We start from the raw sequence: 24,829 nt of genomic DNA, 5'->3' as shown, positions 1-24,829 counted from the left end.
AAAAGCCTAAAGCTCTGTTAAAAATTAAAGTAGTAGGGTGAACATTTTTGTGGATCTTCTAAAATATATTCTTTATACAACTTGCAATGAAAATAGCTCTAAGACAAGTTTAAGTTTTTTTAAAAAAAAGGTTCCGAATCAAAATTAATGCATTTTTCAGAATTTTTTTTCGTATTTTAAAATATTTAAAAAAAAAAAAAAACCTTAAATATTATTGGCAGGTGGAAATCCATAGCAATTTTTATGTGAAATATTGGTACTTACCTAAAAAGTTTTTTTTGTTAAATCTAAATTTTTTAAAAAAATAAACCTTAAAATTTTTTTTAAAAAAAGCTCAAAATTTAAAAAAAAATTAAATTTACAAATTTTTTGAAATAATTTAAATTTTTTTGTGAGGCACTATTGCACATAAAATGCAATTAAAATATAATTCCAAATGTTAAAATTAAAAGAAAATATTTGGATGGTACTGTGCAACCTTAACCAAACTTCTCATGTTTGAATTTGTATATATTCTTTTTAAATTTATTAAATATGTGATAAGCATTCCTATTCTTGTTTTGCGTAAAAATAACAAATAATCAAAGGGAATGTTTAATTAGGAATTTTCTTTAAGAAATATAACTGATTCTCCAAATTTCCTATGAAAATTAATCTATTAAAAAAAAGCAGAGAAGCTGCTTCTCAAAGTAAAAACATAATCCGAAGAGAAAGAGGATATGGCAATGGTCGTTCTATGATTTTTTTTTCATTATTAATTAAAACATGGCAATGGAATTTCACCTCATATAATAGCAAGAATTTTTATTTATTAAATATTGTTTTTTAAGTTTTCAAAAATTTTCTCGTGCTACATCAAAAGCCTTGTTATGACTCGGAACTCTACTTTCGTTTTCGAGTTAGTTTATTTTTGCACAACACAAAACAGATAATTTCATGAGACTATTTACACAATGATGATAGAAATTGATGAGTGTATTTACAGATGAAATAGACTTAAATTGATTAAATGATCTGTACATCAAAGAGAGGAAATAACGTAACGTATAAATTCCATACTTAAAGCAAGCACAGCGTATTCTATTTAAATCAAAACCGGGTTCCCAGATTCCAAGTTGGAATAAGATGCAACAGAAACAGGAAATATAAAACTTATTAGGAGTGGCAACAAACCTTCAACTTCATTTGTTACACAAAGAAAGAAAATTCATTATCCCATATGGAGTCATTGAGCTCTAGTAGTTCCAATCCCTTCTTTGTAATGTGTTTTAATAAGTTGTTTGAATTATAAAAACTATTTTTAAATAAATTAAATTATATTAACTATTTATTTATAGCATTTTTCATTGATTTCTGTTCCTCCAGATGGCGCTGCCGAGTGTTGTTTTGTACTTGATGTAAACTTTGCTTCTCGTGTGGCAGGCTACGGAACATATGGAAGGACGACGATTTAATAATTTATTTCCAAAACAAATTTATTGTACATAGTTTCAAGTAACTTTAAAGAATAAATAATTGGAAAGGACTTTGATATTCATGAGGCGTTTGACTACAAATGCGATATTTGCTGCATGGCCGGGAAAGAGTCGAGATTCGATCAACTTAATTGCAGAGTAAGGTGCTTTTGGCATTCTTAAAAAGTAATGAATTGCATATTTTCAAGGTAAGATGCTTTTGGCATTCTTAAAAAGTAATGAAGTACTTATTTGCAAGGTGGAGCGCTTTTGGTATTGTTAAAAAGTAATGAATTATTTATTAAGAAGGACAAGGTGCTTTTGGTATTGTTAAAAAGTGATGAATTAACTATCGAAAATTATTATTTTTAAAAAAAAAGGAGCTGTGCTGGAAATAGAGTCACGAAATTGATTAACAAAATTCAAATTTTTGATAATGAATCAGAAGATTTCAACTCTATTTCCGAGTTACTTCAACTAATCGAAATAAAAGAAAACATTTTTGAAAAAATATGATTTATTAGAGATCGAAAATCTTAAAACTGATATTGATAAATTTAAAACTGAATTTAAAGGATCAGACGAATATGATGATAAAAATTTTAACTGCTAAAATATAATTGAAAAAGGCTTTGAAATTGCCAAAATTTCGCGGCTTTTTTTTTTTTTTTTTTGTGATTTTAATTTTATGAAATTCCTTAACTGTTTTGATAGTGCAATCGGGTCAAATGATTCACTTTTTAAAATAGAAAAATTTTCAATACTTAAAATCATTGCTTTTGACCCCACGTATCATGTTGTTGCTCGATTTGAGTTTAAAGAGAAAAACTATGATTCGTGCCTCGAACTTTTAAAACAGTGTTACGGACGAATGGATTTAATTACAAGTTCTTACATGTCTAAATTACTAAACTTGGAACCTGTGAGAAATTCATTTAATGTTAGAGATTTGCTAAGATTGTATCATGAGATTGAAATAAACATAATAAATTTAAAAACTTTAACCCTCTGACTGCGTAATTTTAAAAATCACTCCTTAGATGCGATGTTTACAAATAAGTTCAAATATTTTTCAAAGTGAATTGATACTATATGTTACACGATAATAATATGATATAATAAAAAATCTGTAATCGTAAAAATAAACACACTATAACTGCGAAAAACGCGGGATGCTATAGAAAACGGACAGATTACCAAATCACGGGATAAGCAGCTGGAGGATTAAATGTTACTAAAATAATGTCCTGATAATGATGAATGAGGTTGAATCATGGGAAATTTGCGAATCTGTTATGAGTAAATCCCGAAGGTTGTGAAAATCGCGTCTTTTCTCAAAATTATCAAAGCGGTCAAACATGCCAAAGAAATTATTCAAACTCTTAAAATGTACCAACTGCTGCGTCACTGCATATGCTGATAAAGGGTAGTTTTGCATTCTGCAATTCTGTAAATAGTCACAAATCCGTTAATTGCAAGGTTTTGAATGTTGAACAGAAAATCAATAAACTTAGGGTAAAATGGAGATGCTAAAATTGTTTTAAGAAAAAACCTGTGAGCAGATTCTGTAAATCGGGTATTGTTCGTAAACGATGGATGCTGTGCTAAATTTCGCCATGAGCCAGACGTATCAAATCTCAGACGTCTGTAGAAATAGTAATTAACCCATTAAAGTTTCTAACAAGCGACCTGAAAGTGGAAGTAATTCAAATAATTCCCCCTTAGTATTAAATAAAAATAATGAGCATATTTCACTATCGTATAATAAGTTTAGTGCGAAATAAAAATCCTTTTTACAAACGTTTCTTTTTATGCATGTTCAAATAAAAATAAACGCTTGGATAATGCTTCTAATAAAAGTTTTGTCTAGGCTGAGTTAACTAAAGTATTAAATCTAAAAGAAATACCATACGAAGAACTTTTAATATAATCTTTCTGTCAAACTACAACTCATAAGAAATATTATCCAGTTGTAAATTTGAAACTGCAAAGTAGACATGCTAGTTCTAGGTGCTATAAACTCGAAGCTTTCATAATATAAATTATATTCAATTTGTCCTTGAATATTCCTGATGGCTCTATCTTGAATGCCGCAAGAGGGGGGGGGGATGTAAGTTTTCAAAACAGAAGAGTTTTCTAATTTATGCATAAGGTCTTTCTGAAAAGAACGATCAATTGGAAGAAAAAAATAAAGGTCTTTGAACGGAATGCTTGTAAATTAATGTATAAGGAAAATATATGACCTCCAGTTGAACTGGATTTTCTAATTATGAGGTCTGGAAAAGACGTTTTAGTTCAATAAGTAATAAATTAAATTCCCGAAATTTCTGTCCAGTATAAAAAAATAAGTGTGGATCAATTATAATTATAGATTGCAATACCGGGATACCGAATACCGGTATTTTGAGCCATTTGTACAATTTTGTAATACCGGTATTCACAAGTTTAAATACCGTGTTTTCGGTATTTACTAGTAATTTTTTTAAATTGTATCCACTATATGTTCAGGGATAGCCAACATAGCAAAATAGTATACGTTTTTGTTTTTGTTTCCCTAACGAGCGAAATTAATTAGATTGTGAATATAAAGTTGCATCGTATAATCAAGATACATAAATCATCCAAGGAGGCGGATTCGTAGTCTGATATTCGTAACTGTGAAAACAAGGTTGTGGTTATGAAAAAAGTGCGCAATATTTCGATATTATTTTAAACTGGTGAGTTTGATATTCACATTGTATTTGCATATCATACTTTAGGGTCCAAAATATTCTTCAGATTTACTATATATATATATATATATATATATATATATATATATACACATAAATAATAACCCATAATAATAAGTAAGAATAACTTTAAAGAACATAAAAAAATCAGTCGATAATACTTCGATTTGGTTTCATTATTTATATGATGAAAAGAATATATTGGCACAATGTAAAAAATGTTAGAGAGTTATTAAAGTTAACGGAGAAAGCACAAGAGGACTCCATACACATTTAAAAACAAAACATGATACAAATTTGTTAAAGAGAAAAGAATCTAATTGCGGTGAAGATACAAATTTAAGAACAGTTTCTAAGCCCAAGCTATCAGAAATTTTAGATTTTTTTGAAAGAAAAAAAAAAGATAATTTGGATGAAATTATAAGTAAAATGACAACATTACATGGTTTGCCATTTCGAATGTTTTGCACTTCTATTGAATTAAGAAAATAACTAGCCGCCAGAGGTTTTAAAAATCTACCAACATCGATTAACACTAGAAGAAGAACTGGTATAAACTACAGTAACGGTGTTCGCAATTCTTTGAAACACGAGCTAATACAATTAAAAGTAAATAATGAAAAATTTAGTCTTGCATTTGATGAATGGACAAGTGTAAGAAAAAGACGCTATTTAAATATAAATATTCAATAAGAAATTTTTTGGGGGGAATATAGGACTTATACATGTCTCGGGAAGTATGCCAGCCGAAAAATGTGTGGAAGTGCTTAAATCTAAATTAGCGAAACATGGATTATCCCTGAAAGAAGATATTGTATCCATAAGGACTGATGGAGTAACAGTTATGAAAAAAGTTGGAAAGTTGATTGGTGTAAATCAGCAATTGTGCTATGCTCATGGAATTCAATTAGGAGTAATAGATGTATTATATCAAAAAAATAAAGAACAGAAGAATCCAAATACTGTGGATATAGAAACTTCGAATTCCGCCTTTGAAGAGAGTGAGAGTGATATTGACAATAAAGATAATGACAATGTAATTGTTGAAGAAGATATTGCTAATAAGGATGAAATATTAACCCATCAAGAATTGCTTCCTATAATTTATAAGGTTTGAAAAATTGTTAAGATATTTAAACGTTCCCCTACAAAAAATTCCATATTACAAAAGTATATACTAACTGAATATAAAACAAAAAATATGTTAATAGTAGATTCTAAAACACGTTGGAACAATTTACCTCTAATGATGGAACGATTTTTGAAACTGAGAAATCCAATCCAAAAAGCAATAATCGACTTTAGCCTGCAAATTAATTTTTCAGATAGTGAATTCGACTTAATATCCAGAACTGCATCAGCTCTACTTCCAATAAAACTGGCTGTTGAGGCATTATGTCGGAGAGATTCTAATTTATTTACAGATAATGCAACAATAAGTTTCATGTTGCAATTACTGAAAGAACAGCACACATCACTATCTGAAGAATTATATATTATATTGAAAAATCGCACAGAAGAAAGACATACCGAAATAGAAAATGTCTTACAGTATTTATATAATTATAATGATTTTAAAACGAAAAAAAGAGACTAACCAATTCAAATCTGATCAAGTTTATAGTAAATTTTCTTAACATTTTTTATCCACAAATCTATCTACTTTCAGAAGAATTCGGAAAGTGGATAGGTCAGCATAATATTCAGTTATCGAATATTATGTTGACACTCATGTCGATAGTGAAAAAGAATTGTCTCTTGAGCAAAAATTAGAATTAGCGACAAATTAAAAAATTTCAAGAAACCAAAATACAATACAGAAATCATCTATATCCAAAACTATCCGACGGGAAATCGATTTATTTGAAGATGTTGGATTTAGAGGTAAATACTTGGAAAAAGTATATAGCGCATTTCTAACAGTACCAACAACTAGCGTAGATGCCGAAAGGGTGTTTTCGACAGCTGGTAATTTTTGCACAAAATTACGTTCCAGACTAAATGACAGTACAATTGATGCATTATGTTTTTTAAGATCACATTTCAAAAATTTTTAATAGTACCATAGATTGAATAGTGATATTTACACTTTTTTGTGATTTAAATAAATAAGATGTGCCTTTACTGTTTTGTGATTCTTTATATACTGTTATCCTTTATAAGTTACAAATTATTTTTGGTAATATTTACACTCTCTAATAAAGCTGGCAAATGAAACAAAGAAACACCTGTGTTTTCTTACTTTTTCTAAAATTTCTATTACCGGTATTAAAACCGGTATTCCGGTATTATGATCTAAAAAATACCGAATATCGGTATTGAACTTTTGGTCCGATATTGCAATTCCTAATTATAACGTAATATTGTGTTGAAAACTGTTAATGAGGATACAAATTCGCGATATATGCTTCAAAGAGCGGTAATTCTCAATTATAGATTTACTTCTTAGGGTCAAATAGTGTATGATTGTAGTAATAAGGTAAATACTTTTTTTTTTTGATACGCTTGAAATGGTTTGGTTTGGTTATATTAACGTCCTGTTTGAAGCAACACTAGGGCTATTTTGGGACACGCTTGAAATGGAGTTAATTTGAATGCAAATTCATTGGGTCTAATTCCTTATTTTTGGAGAGTCAAGTTGCATTTTGTAGAGATTTAGGAAAGGCATTTCTTATGATAGAAAATGCAGAAGAATATAGAAAGTATTCAAAATGAATAGTTTTCTGACGATACGGATAATACTATGCAAACATGCACCTTAATCGCCATCCCTTGGATTCACACGGTAACTAGCCATCCCATTTAAGATCCTTTACCCACAATTCTTCCTTGAGAATTTTTACAGTGATAACAAAGGCTTGTTTTGACATTTGTAATGACTTGTGAATTGAGATTCATATAAAAAAAAGTTCGGGGATGATTATCCAAAATATTATGAAATGTTAAATTTTTTATACTTCAAAGATTTGTATTATGTGACTAAATCTACTCAAGGTACTTATCAACTTCTTTGGCTATAGAAATGCTATTCTCCGCCGAATTCAATTTAAGGTAGTTAAAGATTAACTGTTGAATTGAATAAGATTTGGTATGAGAACTGGTATAAGGAAAATATTAATCATGGACAAGAATCAGATTTCTTGGAATTGAATTAGGACTCAAAGAAGGATAAGCGTAAATTAAATTTGAGCGATGTTACATATTCTTTGGAAACTGGAATCATCAATGGAATTACAAAACGACAAGCAAGACTTGTAGGTAAATGATTTGAAATGGGATGACCAGTTACCGAGTAATTTAGATGAGAGATGGACGACTTGGGAGCTTGCTGATCTCGCTAATTTATAGAATGAGCATAATTGCTCTCAAAAATAGGATTGTCTGAAATTTCACTTCATATTTTCTATGACGCCAGTCATAAGACATATAGCACTGTGGCATAATTTCGATATGACAGAGAAGAAAGAAAAATTAAAATAAGCTTTATTATTCCTAAAAATAAGGTTGCTTTCTTTAAATGCAATCCTCGCAAGATTAGAGCTTATGGCAATATTGCTCATTTAGGAAAATATTCACAGAAGCTTTTTCCAATTTTGATTGAAGAAAATTATTTATGAAGTGATTCTAAAAAATAGCCCTTCGTTGGGTGAAGTATCTTCGAAGATTTGGAAACCTTTTGGTCCAATAGACGATTCAGGTGCAATCGTTAATTTATCCAAAGTGCCGGAACCACTGTAGTGGCTCTGAAAATCCTGCAAACTTTACGAGAGAAGAATTGCAAAGAGGAATTCCTTACGAGTTCTCTCTGATGGGCAGAAGGCCGCGGTGGCTTGGTAGTAAGGTCTCGGTCACGGAACCGGAGGGTTTCAGATTCGAGACCCGATTCCACCGAAGAGCGGGTGTCTGTAACCCGTGTAAGCGAGTCTGGTTCACGTTAAACGTCGTGGCCAAACATCCTCCCGCTGGTGTAGCGTGGTGTGGAGAGAGGGGTGCCAGCTCAGGTGTCGTCTTCGTCATCTGACAGCGGTTCAAAATTACGAGGTCCGTGCCAAAATAGCTCTAGTGTTACTTTAAAATTGGATGCTAATATGTAACTAAACTAAACAAACTAAACTCTGGTGATCAGAACTAGCATGACTATCTTTGGCTGTAAAATCGTGGAGTATTCAATGTTTGCCAAATCCCTCGGACGGAATTTATAATAAAAAGGCAATTTCATCAAAACTTCAGTAAACTGCATTTCCAAAACAGTAGTAACTACTCATAATGGTAATTATTAAATTTCTGACTATTGATATTAATAAATATCGCAGTCGTGATGAACTTCTACTGCTTGGACTAAGAGGTTTATTCATCAATGATAAATCTGTTTTATTAAAATTAAGGGAACCTCTTTGTGCTTTGGAACTTCGAGAAACGTTGTGTTCTTGGATCAAGGTTACTCAATTAAAGCACTTCAGATTCGAAATTAATCAGTCATTTCCCAAGGGATTTAAAGGATCTCTTATACAATCACTCAAAATATTGGGTCACAATGCAAGTTCACAGGAATTTATCAAAATATGTAATTTAAATCTAAAATTGAAACAAAAAAAAATAAAAAATATATTATATTTTGATAAATTCAAATCATAATAATTCGAACAAAATTCATATATTAATGCAATTACGAATGCGACTTAAAGTAAAAGAAATCAGTTCGGAAAATCTGCTCAAAAAATTGAGATCTTGTACAAAATAGGTGTACTGATTCAATTTTATTAGGTTTTAGAAGATTTATTTCTCATAAAGGTTTATGTTCTATATTGTATTCTGACAGTGCAAAATTTTTTAAAAGACCATAGGGGATTTAAAAATGGCAGAATTGCATCAAGAATCCTGAAATTAAAACTGTATTTGTTTCCAAAGATATTACTTGAAAATTTATCGTTGAAAAGAGCCCTTGGTGAGGAAGTCTATAGAAGAGACAGATATGTAAGATTAAAATTTGTTTAAAGAAAATTGTTGGTAAATCATCTCTTTCTCTCAGGTAATTGTAAACTATATTTTTAGAAATTAAAGCCATAATTAATTCCAGGCCTATTACATATGTATAAAACAATCCCTCGGAACCTTTTCTACTCACTTCTCATTTTCTAGAACGGAAAAGATTAATGTATTTTCCTGTTATTCAACCTAAATTTGGGAATTTAAATATAAATAGTAATTTTTTGGTAAAAAGTTTTAGATATCAGCAAACTCTTTTAAAATCACCGGTGGAGGAAGGAATATATATTTAACTTTAGCTCATCTTGTATATCTCCACAACCAAGTAAGATTTCATCCTTTAAAGAGAATGACATTGTTTTAATTAATGATATCCCAGGCCGAATTTTGAACTGTATCCGTGACCAAATGTTCGTTCCCTTCTCATTAAATCTTCTAAAGGTAACATAAAACGATCAGAGCAACTTGTTTATATTCTTGAAATAAATCCATAATTATATAAATCTAAGTGAATTGCAGAATGTTAATTTTCTTCTATATTATTGATACTTTAATTTGATTATATCAGATTGCTATATAAGATTTTGTATTGATTTATTTTAATTGTTGTTTGATATAATATTCTTCGCTTTTACTACAATATAAATTTTAATTGAAGTTTAAAATAAGTGAATTCATGTGAGTTCAGATGGGAAGTGCAATAGATTCCTGTTCCTACAGATGGCATTGTTGAGTGTCGTCTTATAAGCCTTACTTCTTGTGTGGTAGGAAACGGAAGGTACTTTAATAGCGTAATAATTTATCTCCATGAGCACTACAGCCCCTTGCAGACCTTGGCTGCATCAACCACGCGCACTTTCCAACGCTTTCTATCCTCCGCAACTCCCTTCCAGTCCTTTATCCTCAGAACACTCAGTTCTCTTTCCACATCATCTAGTCATCTAATTAAAGGTCTTCCTCTGGCCCGGGATCCCATAGGATTTTTAAAGGTAGATATTTCCAGGGCGCTGTTTTCAGGACTTTTCCAGATATGGCCGTGCCATCTTAACCTATTATTCCGGATAATCAATGTTATCTGTGGTTGCCTCTAGAGTTTGTAAGTTCAAAATTGAATCTAGTTCGCCAACAACCTCTCTCTAGTATAGGACCAAAGATAGTGTAATAATTTATACCCGAAGCAAATTTACTGTACATAGTATATACAGTTTTAAGTAACTTTCATAGGGTGGCCAGCAGACCGGAAATCGTCAGGAAATTCCGGGAGATGGGAAAAATTCAGGGAAATTTATTATAAAACTGGATTTATATATATATATATATATATATATATATTGGTAATTCTTATCGAACATAATAATTGGTTGATATTTTTTCGTAAGTAGAATGAAATATCGTTGGTAACCAATAAAAAAATGAAATATTTATTATTAGTGAAAAACAGAGGCTGTCCGCGTTTCCGCCTATGCATCAGGCTGCGGAGGATTTGTCTTAAAATGTCTGAAGGATCGAAATTTCGAGTATGTAGTATCAGTGCTATATTTAGAATTCCTCCAATTAAAAAAACATCTAACTTATAATGGATATAACATCGTGCATCTAACTTATAATGGATTCTGATTCATTATAGGCCAGATGTATCTATTAAAAGGCTTATTATTTGCCTTATTTTTATATTCGATATATTTAATTAAAAATGTATTCCTTTAACTCCATTTTTTAACTATGATATTATAATGTTAATTTGATGGTATTATAATTCGTTAATTCATAGCTTTTAGATCGAATCGCGATTGAGGCTAGGTTTAGCTTAGCCAAAACAGTTTAGATGCTGTAAAATTGGTTAACTTAGCATTTGACGTTGTAATGGAAAAAAAGAATAACTGCCATATCTATTTATTGTATGTAAATATATTTCCCTGACATTTTTTTTTCAGTACGTCAAATTATCGACATAATTACCGAAAATGATTTTGTGTTCTATGGGACAAGGCAGTCTAACTAAAGCTCAACTCCCATTACTGTTATGATTTTAAACTTTAATGGGTCTTTTATTTAAAAGGAAATATATCCGAGTTTTTTACTTCCTTCGAACAACAAATCAATCATACCATTCGTGTTATGCAAGCGAAAGTATGAATTTTTAGTATTAATATTCGAATTTAAGCTGGATGTAAAATATTGACCCATTATTATAATCCCGAAGCATTTGTTTTTAATTAAATAAGTATTTTACTGTAATTTTTTCCCGCTTCTCCGATATCTTTTTGTTGAATTATGATGTATCGGACATTATTGCTAATATTTTCATAAAACATTCTTTCTTCATTTAAAAACATTATGAATACTGATTTACTAAATTCTTCATATTTATGGATTAGGGATTGCAATATCGGACCAAAAGTTCAATACCGGTATTCGGTATTTTTTAGATCTTAATACCGGAATTCGGTATTTTTTAGATCTTGATACTGGTTTTAATACCGGTATTAGACATTTTAGGAAAAGAAAAAAAACACGAGTGTATTTTTTGTTTTATTTACTAGTTTTATTAGAGTATGTAAATATCACAAAAATAATTTGTAACTTATAAATTATAACAGTTATAAAGAATCACAAAAAAGTAAAAGAACATCTTCTTTATTTAAATCACAAAAAAGTGTTGTTGTTCGTTCTGATCCAAGGTGGTATAGCTGCGCTATACCACCTCCATGAAACCAAAGATCTCTAAAAAGCCCAAAAACAATAGCGAATGCCTTAAAATCTCAAAAATCGTAAAATTTCTGCATTTAAAAATATGATTGGGGGAGGCTTGATCTGCCTTGCACCAAAGATATTCAGCAAAGATCCTCCGTCCGTGTTGGAAGGTGAGGGATTTGGTGTGTCCACTTAAAAAACGAGAGAGAGAGAGCCGTTTGCTGTTTTCTAGAGATATTCAGACGGTGACACCAACCGGGACTCTTACCAAAGTACCAAGGGTGAGCAGGTGGGACTCTCCAAAGTGCACTCGACTCCATCTTTTTGATAGAGGAGATTTGAGAATAAGTTAATGTTGCATCACCATGAAAGATGTTAGCTGAGGCAGTCTTCGCTAAATTATCCGCAATCTCATTACCATTTAAACCAACGTGTGAAGAGACCCACTGAAAGTGTATAGTGTATTCAGCGGAGAGCCTGGCAATAATAATGTTTGGATAAACAAAAAAGAGTTAACATAACTATTCAGTGTGTGGTAGTATTACAAATTTTTGAAATGTGATCTTAAAAACATAATGCATCCATTGTCAATTGTACTGTCATTAAGCCTGGAATGTAATTTTGCGCAAAAATTATCAGCTGTCGAAAACGCTCTTTCGGCATCTACGCTAGTTGGTGGTACTGTTAGCAATTTGCGATATACTTTTTCCAAATATTTACCTCTAAATCCCTCATCTTCAAATAAATCGATTATTCGACGGATGGTTTTGGATATAGCTGATTTCTGTATTGTATTTTGGTTCGTTGAATTTTTTTTATCGCTAATTTTAATTTTTGTTCGAGGAACAATTCCTTTCACATTAGTGCCATTATAATCTCCGATAACTGTACCGAATTCTTCTGAATGTGGATAGGTTTGTGGGTAAAAAAAATTTAAGAAAATTTATTATAAACTTGATCAGATTTGAATTGGTTATTCTCTTTTCTTCTTTTTCATTTTTAAAATCATTATAATTATGTAAATACCTTAAGACATTTTCTATTTCGGTATGCCTTTCTTCTGTGCGATTTTTCAATGTAATATATAATTCTCCAGATAGTGATGCGTGCTGTTCTTTCAGTGACTGCAATATGAAATTTATCGTTGCATTCGCTGTTAATAAATTAGAATATCTCCGACATAATGCCTCCAAAACCAGTTTTAATTCTGGATATTAAGTCGAATTCACTATCTGAAAATTAATTTGCTGGTTTAAGTCGATTATTGCTTTTTGGATTGGATTTCTCAGTTTCAAAAATCGTTTCATCATTAAGAGTAAACTGTTCCAACGTGTTTTAGAATCTCCTCCTAAACATCTCCTTTCATCTTTCCTCTCACTCCTATTTTGTCAAAGTAAACCCATACTAACGCATGCGCAAAAAGTGGAGGGTTTTACAATCCATTGTCATACAGTATTTTATCATTTCTCTTGGTTGTACGATGCAACACTGTATTGACAGTCTAATTAATTTCATCCGTTAGGGAGACAAAAAAAAAAAAACGTATTTATTTTGCTATGTTGGCTATCCCTGAACAATTTAAACAATTGCAAGACAATTTAAAAAATTTCTAGTAAATACCGAAAAATCGGTATTTAAACTTGTGAATACCGGTATTACAAAATTGTACAAATGGCTCAAAATTCCGGTATTCGGTATCCCGGTATTACAATCCCTAATATGAATGCTATGAATGACATGGAATGGACATTATTGCTAATATTTTCTTTTAACATTTTTTAAAATTTTGTGTTCGTTTAAAATTTTCCATACATTCAACAGAATTCTCTATAATTTAAAAATAATATTAAACAGAAGAAATTAATCTGTTTGACATGTTATAAATACTCATTTCACTTATAATTTTCTCAAAAAAAATTTTTTTTAAGTGAAGGACATAAATTTTCTTATAAGTTTTGTGGTATGTGAAAGTGATTACCACAAAAATTTGCAAATTGCATTCATTTTATCTTTTTTTTAAAAAATTCATACTTTTAAAACATCTTTCTTTTTATGCACTAAAAAAATTGTTTGTAAAAACCAATTTTCCACTTTTCTCTTTATTTTACGGGTTCAGCGTTCAGCCAACATGCAAGCGATTTTTTACTGTAGTTAATGGGCTAAATGTCAATGAAATTTGGATGTCATTAAAGAATTTCGTTTTGATGTAGTGATTCAATTTTGTATTTGTAAATGAATTTTCTGTTAGTCAAATTATTGCTCAGTTTTGATTTGTGTGTTGGTAAGCTGCATGGATAGGGGAGAATCCACTGGAAGGTAACAAATCCTTTCATTATTAAGTTCTTTGGTAGTGTGCATATGTTTTATAGATAAGTAAATTTGGCAAACAGTTCTGAAATATGATTGGTTGTCTAAGAGTCGGTCTAGATGGGTATGTATCTTCTAGTGTTGGTAAAGACATTTACAAAAAAAAAAAAAAAGTTTTACATAATTGAAGCTTATCTGAAATTCAATAAGTGAAAATTATGGGGTTTTTTCCCCGAGCATTAATTTTTTTTTTTTGCATTGATTTTAGTTAAAAGAGAAGAACAATTTTAGAAATACAATTAAGAATCTATGCAATAATTAGAGAAAAGAAAATAAAGCAACTCAGTTTTGAGAATATTCGGTACATCCGGAAAAAGTGAGAAATTTCTTTAAAAACTTGGGAACATTCCATCAATAAAATAAAAATTTAGGAAGTTTTCGTTTTTAGTTACGTATATTTGTAATTATTGAAATCCTACCAAATAACCAAATTCAAAAAACCCATTAGTAGATTGAGGCCCTCTAAGGCTTGAGGTGATACTAAGTTTAACAAAAGGTATCACTTGAAATACCCCCCCCCCCCACACACACACACCTCTTCACCACCCATTGTAAATTTTCTGAAAGGGAGGGGGAGCAATGTAGAATGCCCTTAATGCATTCAAAAATTTACATATGCTAAATAATAGCACAATATAATATGCTATGTGAAAGACAGGATAAGTTTTCTGAGAGGTGACAAAGGGGTATTCAGATATTCTGAGTAAACGAAGGAAATTTTATTTAAAAGAGAAGAAAGAAAAACCAACAACATAATTTTGCATTTGTTAGGAGGTTGCAAAAAATATGAATATTTATAGTTTAACAATTCCGTTTAAATGAAGGCATGCTACATTTTATTTCAGAATTTCATGATCTGAAAAGATATTAATTTAAAATTATTTTTATGACACTTTATTTTTAAAAATTTAAATATTACTGAATTAAAAAAAAAATGGGAAGTTTTCAAATATGTATTAAGATAATTTTCGTGGAGAAAAAAAACAAGTCCATAAAAAAAAGCTTTAAAGAACGTGATCGAAGGCTGCCCCAATGCTCTTCAATGTTAAGATAAAATTTGGACAACAAAATTTTATTTTTTAAGGAGTGGTACTTATTTAGTATTTTCAATGAAAATATTACTTTTACTATCAAAAGCATTTTTTAACATGACATTTAAAATATGAACAAAACTTTTTTTGATATTTTTCTGAAAGGATGGTTCATATTTAGTATCCCAATGCTTTCAAATTTTCTTATACATAATATAAAATGGTTTTGATTATATCAAATTAATCAAAATTTTGCAATTTAGTATCAAATTTTTAACTTTTTAAAGCAATTTAACAATCATCATTTAAATAGCAGAAAGCAATTAGAATAATGAATTATGCCAAAAAATAATTTAAACCTTTTAATTAAGGATTTTTTTTTCAAATGTATCAACATATTGGTCTAAATTAACTCTTTACTACAAAACAATTTAATGTGTTTTTTGGCGTGATGGGGGGGGGGGCTAAGCATAACGATACTTGACAAATTGAGAAAATCCACTCAGTGCGTTCTGCTTTAGTGTGTGTGTGTGTGTGTGTGCGCGCTGCAATTAGGATACCTTCTAAGGGATATTTCTCATTGATATGTCAAAAAGGGCGCTTTTGGTAAATATCTGAAGAATGCAAATTGTTTTTATAATGTAGTTCATAATGGTGCTTTAAAAATAGCTTTTCTTCATTTAATGGCTTAAAAATAAACCATCGTGCAGTAAATATTTGGCTATGAAGGGTTCAAGAAATAAACTACCATGTTTAAGAAATTAAATGAATTTATAAAGACATTGAAAGGTAAATTTATTGACTTTGACCTCTCATTCGTATCTGCGACTGGAATTAGAACGAATCTTTCATTGCTCATTTCAGGGATAATACACTTATCATAATAGATTATTAAATAGATGAATTCTGGAAGCATTAATACATTTTTAAATGTTATTATTTTTTTTAAAATGGTAGAATAATACGCTAATGAAATGTTTACAAAACTCGATCAAATTCAGCGGATTCAATACTTCTACGTAGTTGTATTCTTCTAATAATATATACTATATATACGTACAGCTGTATTACTATTAAATACAATATAAATCATCAGCATTTTGAAACGCTAATTACTGAAATATGTCATTTTTCAAAGAAAACCTTTCGAATATAATTGCGAGGTAAGAATTTTATCTTCTTATTTGCAATGATTCTATTTCTTTGAGGCTCTGAAATGCTTAGTTTCTTAAGTTGCGTTTCCTTTTTTTATTAATTCAAAATTACAACTATTAACTAATCAAAGTGAGCAATAGTATATGCGATTAGCAAATTTCTTTCATATTATGATGATTGAATGATATGCTAACAGACAAATATTTGCATATAACAGTTTTACTGTGTCGAATAAATTTCAATTAAAAAAAAAACCATCTAAATTTGTTATAAGCTACTCTACATTTAGAAGAAAAATGTATTGATACTTTTATAATTTGGAAATTAGATTTTAAAAAAAAGTGTATTTTTTTATTATTAATATATGCAGAAGCCAAGGCGTAATCATACAATTACCCTTCTTGCGTAATGAAAACCGTAATTAGAAGTAAATGTCTAGGTACAATATTTAGGGAAATAAACGCTTATTCCCCTTTTTTCGGATATCGTGTGTGTGTGTGTGTTTGAGCCCTCTTTACTCTGAACAAATACTCTTTAGAATTACATTATCTGTCTGTGAAAAGAAAACCGCAAACAGTGCAGAGAAATTAAATTTGGCGCATAGACTTTGCATCAAAATTTTCTGTTTGTATCAAATGTTTATTGCATTTTTATTTTTAAAAAAGCCATTTGCGTAAATGTAAACACGTAACTTCAAATTGCACGGAATTATAACAATGATAAGAATTATTATGTCGCCATAATTGGAGATTGGTATCACATCACATTTTAGGCAAATTGAATTTGACTGCCTGCCAATCTATTTATATCCGAGTATGCAAATCATATTATTCAAAAAAGCAATAAGCAAGATATATGAAATTTGGTATATAACTTTGACAGGAAAACTTGGTTACTTTGTCAAGTTCAGGATCCAAAATGTAGAAGAGACGATGTTTAAATAGAATATTCGAATTCTCATCTCTATATCAAGAAGTTTAATAGAAAGCGAGCCGTATAATGAAAGTGCAGGGAGAAAACATTATCGTTGGTTAAAAATGAAATGGATTATATGATGATTTAAATCTTTCTATATGTATATATTGCAGGAAATATTTTATAGCTTTGAGGAAATTTTTACAACTTGATTCTATCTAAAGATAGTAATTAAAAAGAATAAGATAAAAAAAATAAGAAGAATATAAACACAAGAATCGTTTTATCTAATGTATATGGATTGAAAATTTATCATGTGGAACTAACATTATTTTAAATAATTTCAAGAAATTCTAAAATTATGCTTAAAGGGATATTTAATTACACCTTAAAGAAAAACCTAAATAAAAAATTCAGATTTTTTAAAATTATATTTAAATTAAGAATTTATCTTATAGTTTTAAAATGGTCATGGATCAGATATTTTTTGTCCTCAATTAACATTATTTAAATTAATTTCATAACATGATAATAACAATAAATAAATCTATAAAATTATCGTTATCTGTTTTAATTAAATTGGAATAATGATTTATTGTGTTATTTTTTTAATCATATTGGAAATAAGAATTAATCGTCTGCATTTTTGAGTATTTAAATAAATGGATCAATAATTTTTATTAATATAATATCATAATTTTTATTTAATAAAAATTCTAGATTCGTGTACAAGATCTACATTACGTACCTATTTTTCGTACTATGCTCTAGAGATCCGTAGCCATAGTCATTAAGTATGTTTCATGATGCCTCCAACAAAGCCTTTTTGAGGCACCACAAACCCTTTGACATTGTTTTAATCTCTTGGCATAAAGCATTTCATGCCTCTTTGTCAGTTTTGGTATTGAGTGTTTTATTTAATACTTACCAAGTCTTATTTGAAATGTTATATTTTAAAGTTAGATGTGGCTTTTGTGCTCATCAAACTAAATGTAGCTACAATAATTTAAAACATGTTAAAAAATGTATCAATAGAACATTCTCGTCACTAAGTTACTATTCATTCTCTCAGAAAGGATGAGAAAGGAAACATTCCACATATCAGTCATGGTAAAGGTATAGCAAGAATAATAACTTTGTAATCAAATTTGTAAAGCTAACCAGAGAAAGTGGTCTCTCTAAAACTTTCTCGCATACTATTAAGAAACTTGTCCTGCCAGAGAACGCTTTATATGGCATTGGCGTGAAATAGTTACGAAATATTAACTTTTGACGTGAATTTAATATCTTTATCGAATCTATCATGTCATCTTTGGTGAGTGATTTGGTGATTAACTCCTGGGATGCAGTTAATAGCAACCAAAAATCGAATTTGCGTTTTAAACAGGTTTTTCCGAACCGATCGAAACAAAAATTTGACACAAAGTTACTGTTGTAGTGACAAAATTACGCACCAAATTTGATGTATTTTAGTCACTACGTTTTTGAATTATCACGATTACATGTTTCTGAAAATACAGATCGACAGACAGTCAATCTGTTGTTGTATTTAGCTCAAAATTTGTCAGGTGTCTACTCAACAGATGTTTAATTTGTGTACTGAATTTTATCTATTTTTATTTACTAATTACCGTGTTGACGTATATTGGAGCAGACGGGCTTTCTCAAAAGTTGGAGCAGAATTTACTCAAAATTTGATAGAAATCTGCAAATTTGGTATAAAGATCGCATACCAATTTTCAACTGGCTAGATCAATGCATTTTTAAGTTTTCTTTGTAACAGACTGACAAACAGACGGACATTTTCCAAAAATGTATTTTCGGAACTCAGGGGTGGTCTAAAACATGGAGATTCATCAAAATCTTGAATTCAAATTATTTGAAGATTACAATGCTCCCTCCATACTACACATACGAGAAAGTAAAAATAGATTCAAGAGACCGCTATAGATGATAAGAAGATAAATATAATGACCCACATGGCATCTCACCTTCTTTATGCTTTTGACAAACCGATTAATATGATTGATTGTTGTGATAGTCACGTGGTATTGGCAAGTTTTATGTACCTCTTTCTTGATAAATAGATCTTCGTGGGAGGTGTACAGCTATCATGTATTTCATGGCACTTCCCTACTTTTCACAAACATACAATAATTTCTGCATCAGCCATTTCCAGGTTACCGCTGTCTTAACTTTGAGCAATCGCATTCAATCGTCTTTTACAGGAATGACCTCTTTTAAATTCGTAAAAAATAAACAAAGGAAATAGACTTTTCCCACTTATGATTTAATTTACAGGTTATATCTATTTTAACTTTGAATGATCGCATTCAGTCATCTTTTAAAAAATGCCCTGTTTCAAATTCGTAATAAATAAACAAAGGAATATCCTTTTGCCACTGACATTAAATATTTGGAATTTGCGAGCTGCTCAAACTTTTCAAAAACCTTTGTGTAACAGTAACGATTTGATAAGGAAGAGCAGATTTATGTATAAAACGAGTCAGAGATGTCTGGGCTAACCATGTTACCCTTTGTTTTAAGCTTACTATTAGTTGCGGCAGGGAAAATGTTACCATTTAGAAATGAGAAATGTATTGGAGAGGTGATATCATGCTATTAAAGCAGGCCATATCTCAATGCAGCCCTAAGCTTCTAACCCCGGAAGTACAATAGATGTTTCACCTTCCGAGATTCTCTTACCACCGCTTTTCTTCTCCTGTCAGAGGATGATCTATGTTTGTACCCATTAACGCTCCGCATTAGAGATAAGAGGACGAAGGTGTGGTACAACTACAGTTCTCATTCAATGTACTACAAAACAGATGTACACCAGATGTTCTACAAGGATGTTTGGCTGTGTTCTCGCATTGATGGTACAGTAACCTTCCAACACACAAAAGCTTCCTCATAAATTTTAAAAAATGACATTAACGCTTAAACGCTTTGTCTTCTGACCGACGGTCAGTTAGGGATATCCGTTTTGAACCCCGATCGATATGCCATTGTATAAATATTATCTCTTTTGCTTTTAATATTTATATATTATTTATTTTTATATTATTTGCTTTATATTATAATTAACGCTATTGCGCTAGAAATTCAAGTAATTATTTATTTTTATTAGTTCTTGGAATGTATGTTATTTTTAATATCATTCTTTTATTTATATTAAGAAAATTAGTATCATTATTTTTTATCACATGTATAGTTATTTTAATTAATTTATATTTTATTTATATCTGTTATCCAATTTTCTTTGAATTTATAATATTTTTGATTAATTTTTACTTAAATCACCTAATGTTTACGTTTATTTTTTACCAGTTAAACCAGAGGGAGTGTTCCCCCCCCCAAAAAAAAACTTTCTCGCATACTCTCTAATAAAGGTATTGTACCAGAGAATACTTTGCGTGGCATTGGCGTAGAAGAGTTACGGAATATTAAACTTTGGCGTGAATTTAGCATTTTTACTGAATCTATAGTGTCATCCTTGGCGTGTATTTTGGTGGTTAATCCCTGACATGCGATTAATAATCCTCGAAAATCAAATTTGCGTTTTTCTCAACAAAATTTTGAATTGAATTTTCAAAGCAACACTTGTAGTCATAAAATCCTATGCCAAATTTATTATATTTAACTCGTAGCGATTTTGGATAATAGCATTTATATGTTTCTGGAAGAACAGGCCAACAGACAGTCAACTCCTCATTGGATGTAGCTCAAAATTTAATGGGTTTCTACATTATAAATTAAGTTTGTGTACCGAATTTTATCCATATAGTACCGAATTTTATCCATATTTTGTAGTTATCATGTTAAATTATATTCGAACAGCCGGACAAACAGACTTTCTCTGAACGGATATTGCTCAAAATTTGCTAGAAATCTACAAATGTGGTGTGAAAACCGCTTACCAAATTTCATCCGTATAGCTCAAAGCGTTTTTGTCATAGATAGTCAAACAGAAAAATAGTATTCCAAAAATGTTTCTCGAGCTCAGGGGGTCATAAATATGGAGATTTGTAAAAATCTTGAGGTTGAGTTTTTTAATGGATGCTATAATTTTCCCTATACTATATACAGGAGAAGGTAAAAATATGTGAGCCAGTATGTTTGAAAAACTGTCAGTCTAAAAAGAGCAAAGTACGCAATACGATGCAGGCTTGAAAACTTTCCTATCGAATCCTCTTTGCGCAGTAGTTTAAATACTCAAATGTGTAAACTAGAAACTAGACAAACTTTTTCGCATAACTAAGTCGTTTCCTCAAAAAATGAATGCAAAATGTTTTGAAGAAAGTTAAACGCCAAAGCATTTTGTTTTTCAACCGAAAAGGGCTTCACAAATTATAAACACATCTTTAAATGACAGGCTTGTACCGAGAGGTGTTGTCCACGAAATTCTTCTGGCGTCAAACCTGGTTGAACCCTTGGAGGTAACGCATTCATCGATCTTCTGGCGAGAAAATACCTCAGCGCAGTGGTAGCCATCAAATATAATGCGAGAGAAAGAATGAATACACGTCGATTTTTACTCAGTTTGCAATCCCATCCCCCCCAATTATCGTTTATTATATAAAAAAATTGATACAAAATATTACAAGGAAACCACTAGTTTACAATAATTTTACAAGGGTAATAATTTAAGTAAATATTTTACAAGAAAAAAAATAGACATAGAACTTCATACATTTTACAAATTTTTTGATACATATTTATATAAAAAAATTGATGCAAAATATTAGAAGGACTCGAGAAGTTTATAATAATTTTAGAAGAGTAAATAATTTAAGTAAATATTTTACAAGAAAAAAATAATAATCGCGGAATTTGGTACATTTTACCAATTTTTTTTTGGTATATACATTTATATAAAAAAATGGATACAAGACATTACAAGGAATAAAATAGTTTACAATAATTTTACAAGGAAAAATAAATACAGAATTTAGTACATTTTACAGATGGATTAAACAAAATACTGAAATAAAAATAATACAAGTTGAATGCTGAAATACAAATAATTTCGAATTACAATTTATAAAAAAAAAAGCACAAAACAAAGACAAAATCTGTCTATTACATAAAATAATAAATTTAATTAGAAAACAAAAATTTTTACAAATGAATTGCAAAAACTATAAAACAATAAATATCCGATAATACGAAGGAATTAAAAATACAGTAATTTCAAATCGTCTGCCCTAAAACGAATACTCCAGGTTTAGATAAAGCTAACCACATCCATACCATCAAAAGCACCTATTTTATACCAAATCCTAATCTTTTTAAAATGTTTTGCTTCCTTAGCACAGACAATTTTTATTATGTAATATTAACTTTTTATTTAAGAAAATCATAAATAAAAATGATGCGCACATTTTTTGAATATTTAATAACGTCTTATTTAAATATTCAAAACATATATTCATGTTCACTGTACAGAATGATACGTACACTTTTAAAATAAACAAAACATTAACGACTTTATTCTCTCTAATATTATTTATATTTATTTCCCTATTTATTACTTATGAGAAAAAAAAATAAGTCTACAAAGAATGAGTAAAAAATGACAGTTATTACAAGAATGTTTAGTTTGTCAGATACTTTGCTGTAACTTTTGAGGTGATTAAGTTATTCCCCATTTTATATTAAGTAGAATATTTTTTTAACCAGCACGGATACTACGTATACTGGATAATCAAATACAATCAACCTTTTTGAATCAATTTGTAATTTAAAAATATTTATAAAATTAATTGGCTTATTATTAAATAGCTGCTTCAGAAGATTAATTGGTTTACCAAAAATATTAATTGTATTTCATTTCAGATAAATCGATTAGGCATAACTTTTTCATGATACTTCCAAATTAAAGTCGTGTTAGTTTAATGGTGTAATTTTAAGATCTATTTTTGTACATGAATATTCCTTATGGAGCTAGTTCCATTGCATCAGAGTGCTATTAAAAGCGTAAATTTCAAGATCAACTCTTTTACATTATTGTGACTTCATTTTGTTTCTTTTTTATTCATCCTTTAAGCTTTCATCAGTGGAAGAAAATCACGCGATTAAAATATATGCTTACTCTATTTCTTAAACATAATTCAAAATTATTATAATGAAATAAAACATTAAAATCGCTTAAAGCACTCAGCATCAAATAATGAAGCGTTTAATTGCATGTTAAGATGATAAAAGCGATGGCGATTTATTCATTCTCGGGTAGCAAGCGTTAAGATGATTAAAATTTTATATATGCTATCGTGCTGATGCTATTTTAGATATCGTGCATTTGCTGTGCGTAATAATAATAATAATAATGTTTCGAAGTAAGTGTTTTTTTATTGTTGTTTTACATATCTTTTAGCATTGTTTTCTCACATCCTTATTTGTGTTTTTAATAGTTTTTTTAACTTGATGTAATTTATTTTACATCGTTCCCTTTTTTTACATTCAAATCCTTTGTCTTTTTCAACGCCATTAAAAAATTTTACTTTTATCAGTGTTTTTTTTTTTTTTTTTTTTTTTTTTTTGAATTTATGATACTTTTATTAAGTTTTGCATATGCTATTTATGTTATTTTTCGAATTTTGCATACTGTTATATGCTACCTAATAAATGAAATCGTCAGTTTGTTGTAAAAACACATCTATACTTTTAAGAATTGAATTAATTTAAAAGAGAAACTGCAACAATTCTTCAGAATGAAGTTATCTAAATTTAAGTAAAATATCGTAGAAACTACTAATGGTGCATTTTTTAAATTTGGCTTGCACAGTGATTTCAGTAGGAATACTTCTGAACTTATAAACATGCAAATTTTCATCCGTTTCAAAAATTTTCTACTTCTTACTCGTTAGATCGTTATTGCGATTTTGAAAGACAAAGCAGAGCTGAATTTGTTCATTTGGAATTAAAATCAATTTCTAAATTAACATAAAATAGCATTACATTCGCAGGAAGTTTGAAAATTTTCAATGATATTGTGAAATGCGTTAAAAAAAAGACAATCTTTCCATATAACAATTAAAAGTTGATAAAATCAAGCGGACTTTTTCAATACATATAGCTTAAATTCATTGATATTTTTTAACATTTAAAATTAACAACAAAAGATAACTGCTATCGGCAACTCCGAAGTCAATACGTTTTACTCGAAAATATGCGGGGAAAAAATTTCATTCCCTCCTTTATCTTATCTTATGTGCCTATCTAATTCCATCTGCAACTTCATAAAGGAATAGAAAAATGTGAAGGATTTGAGTTTGCCATTGAAATCCCCCCTCCCAGAATTTTCCAGAACTTCAGAAGTGGGAGAAAAGGGAGAGGTGGGGGGGGGGGGGTTAGATTCAATTTACTATTGTCAGAATGCCATCTCATGCCCCCGTATCCATAACCATTATGGTCACTGAATAGTTTGATGGGTTTTCACCTTAGTGAGACCATGTACAGGGAAATCGCCTCCAAACTAGTATCATTGTAACAG

General features: G+C 29.8%; 1 protein-coding gene across 2 annotated transcripts in view; it reads left to right on the top strand.

Moving 5' to 3' along the window:
- Window positions 1-1,463: 1,463 nt before the first annotated feature.
- The window catches only part of LOC129966599 (uncharacterized), a 135,704-nt gene continuing 112,338 nt past the window's right edge, over window positions 1,464-24,829 (top strand). The window contains exon 1 of one of the 2 annotated variants that reach the window (XM_056081087.1): window positions 1,464-1,613. In XM_056081087.1, coding sequence (XP_055937062.1) covers window positions 1,572-1,613 — 42 coding nt within the window. In that variant the 5' untranslated portion in view covers window positions 1,464-1,571. Of the gene's footprint in view, window positions 1,664-24,829 lie in introns of both variants that reach the window. The other variant, XM_056081091.1, reaches the window with a different exon arrangement.

The sequence above is a fragment of the Argiope bruennichi genome, chromosome 4 (assembly GCF_947563725.1).
Source record: "Argiope bruennichi chromosome 4, qqArgBrue1.1, whole genome shotgun sequence".
NCBI classification, from domain to species: Eukaryota; Metazoa; Arthropoda; class Arachnida; order Araneae; family Araneidae; genus Argiope; species Argiope bruennichi.
Note: the sequence above shows the minus strand (reverse complement) of the source record. Positions and strands in the feature narration are given on the sequence as shown.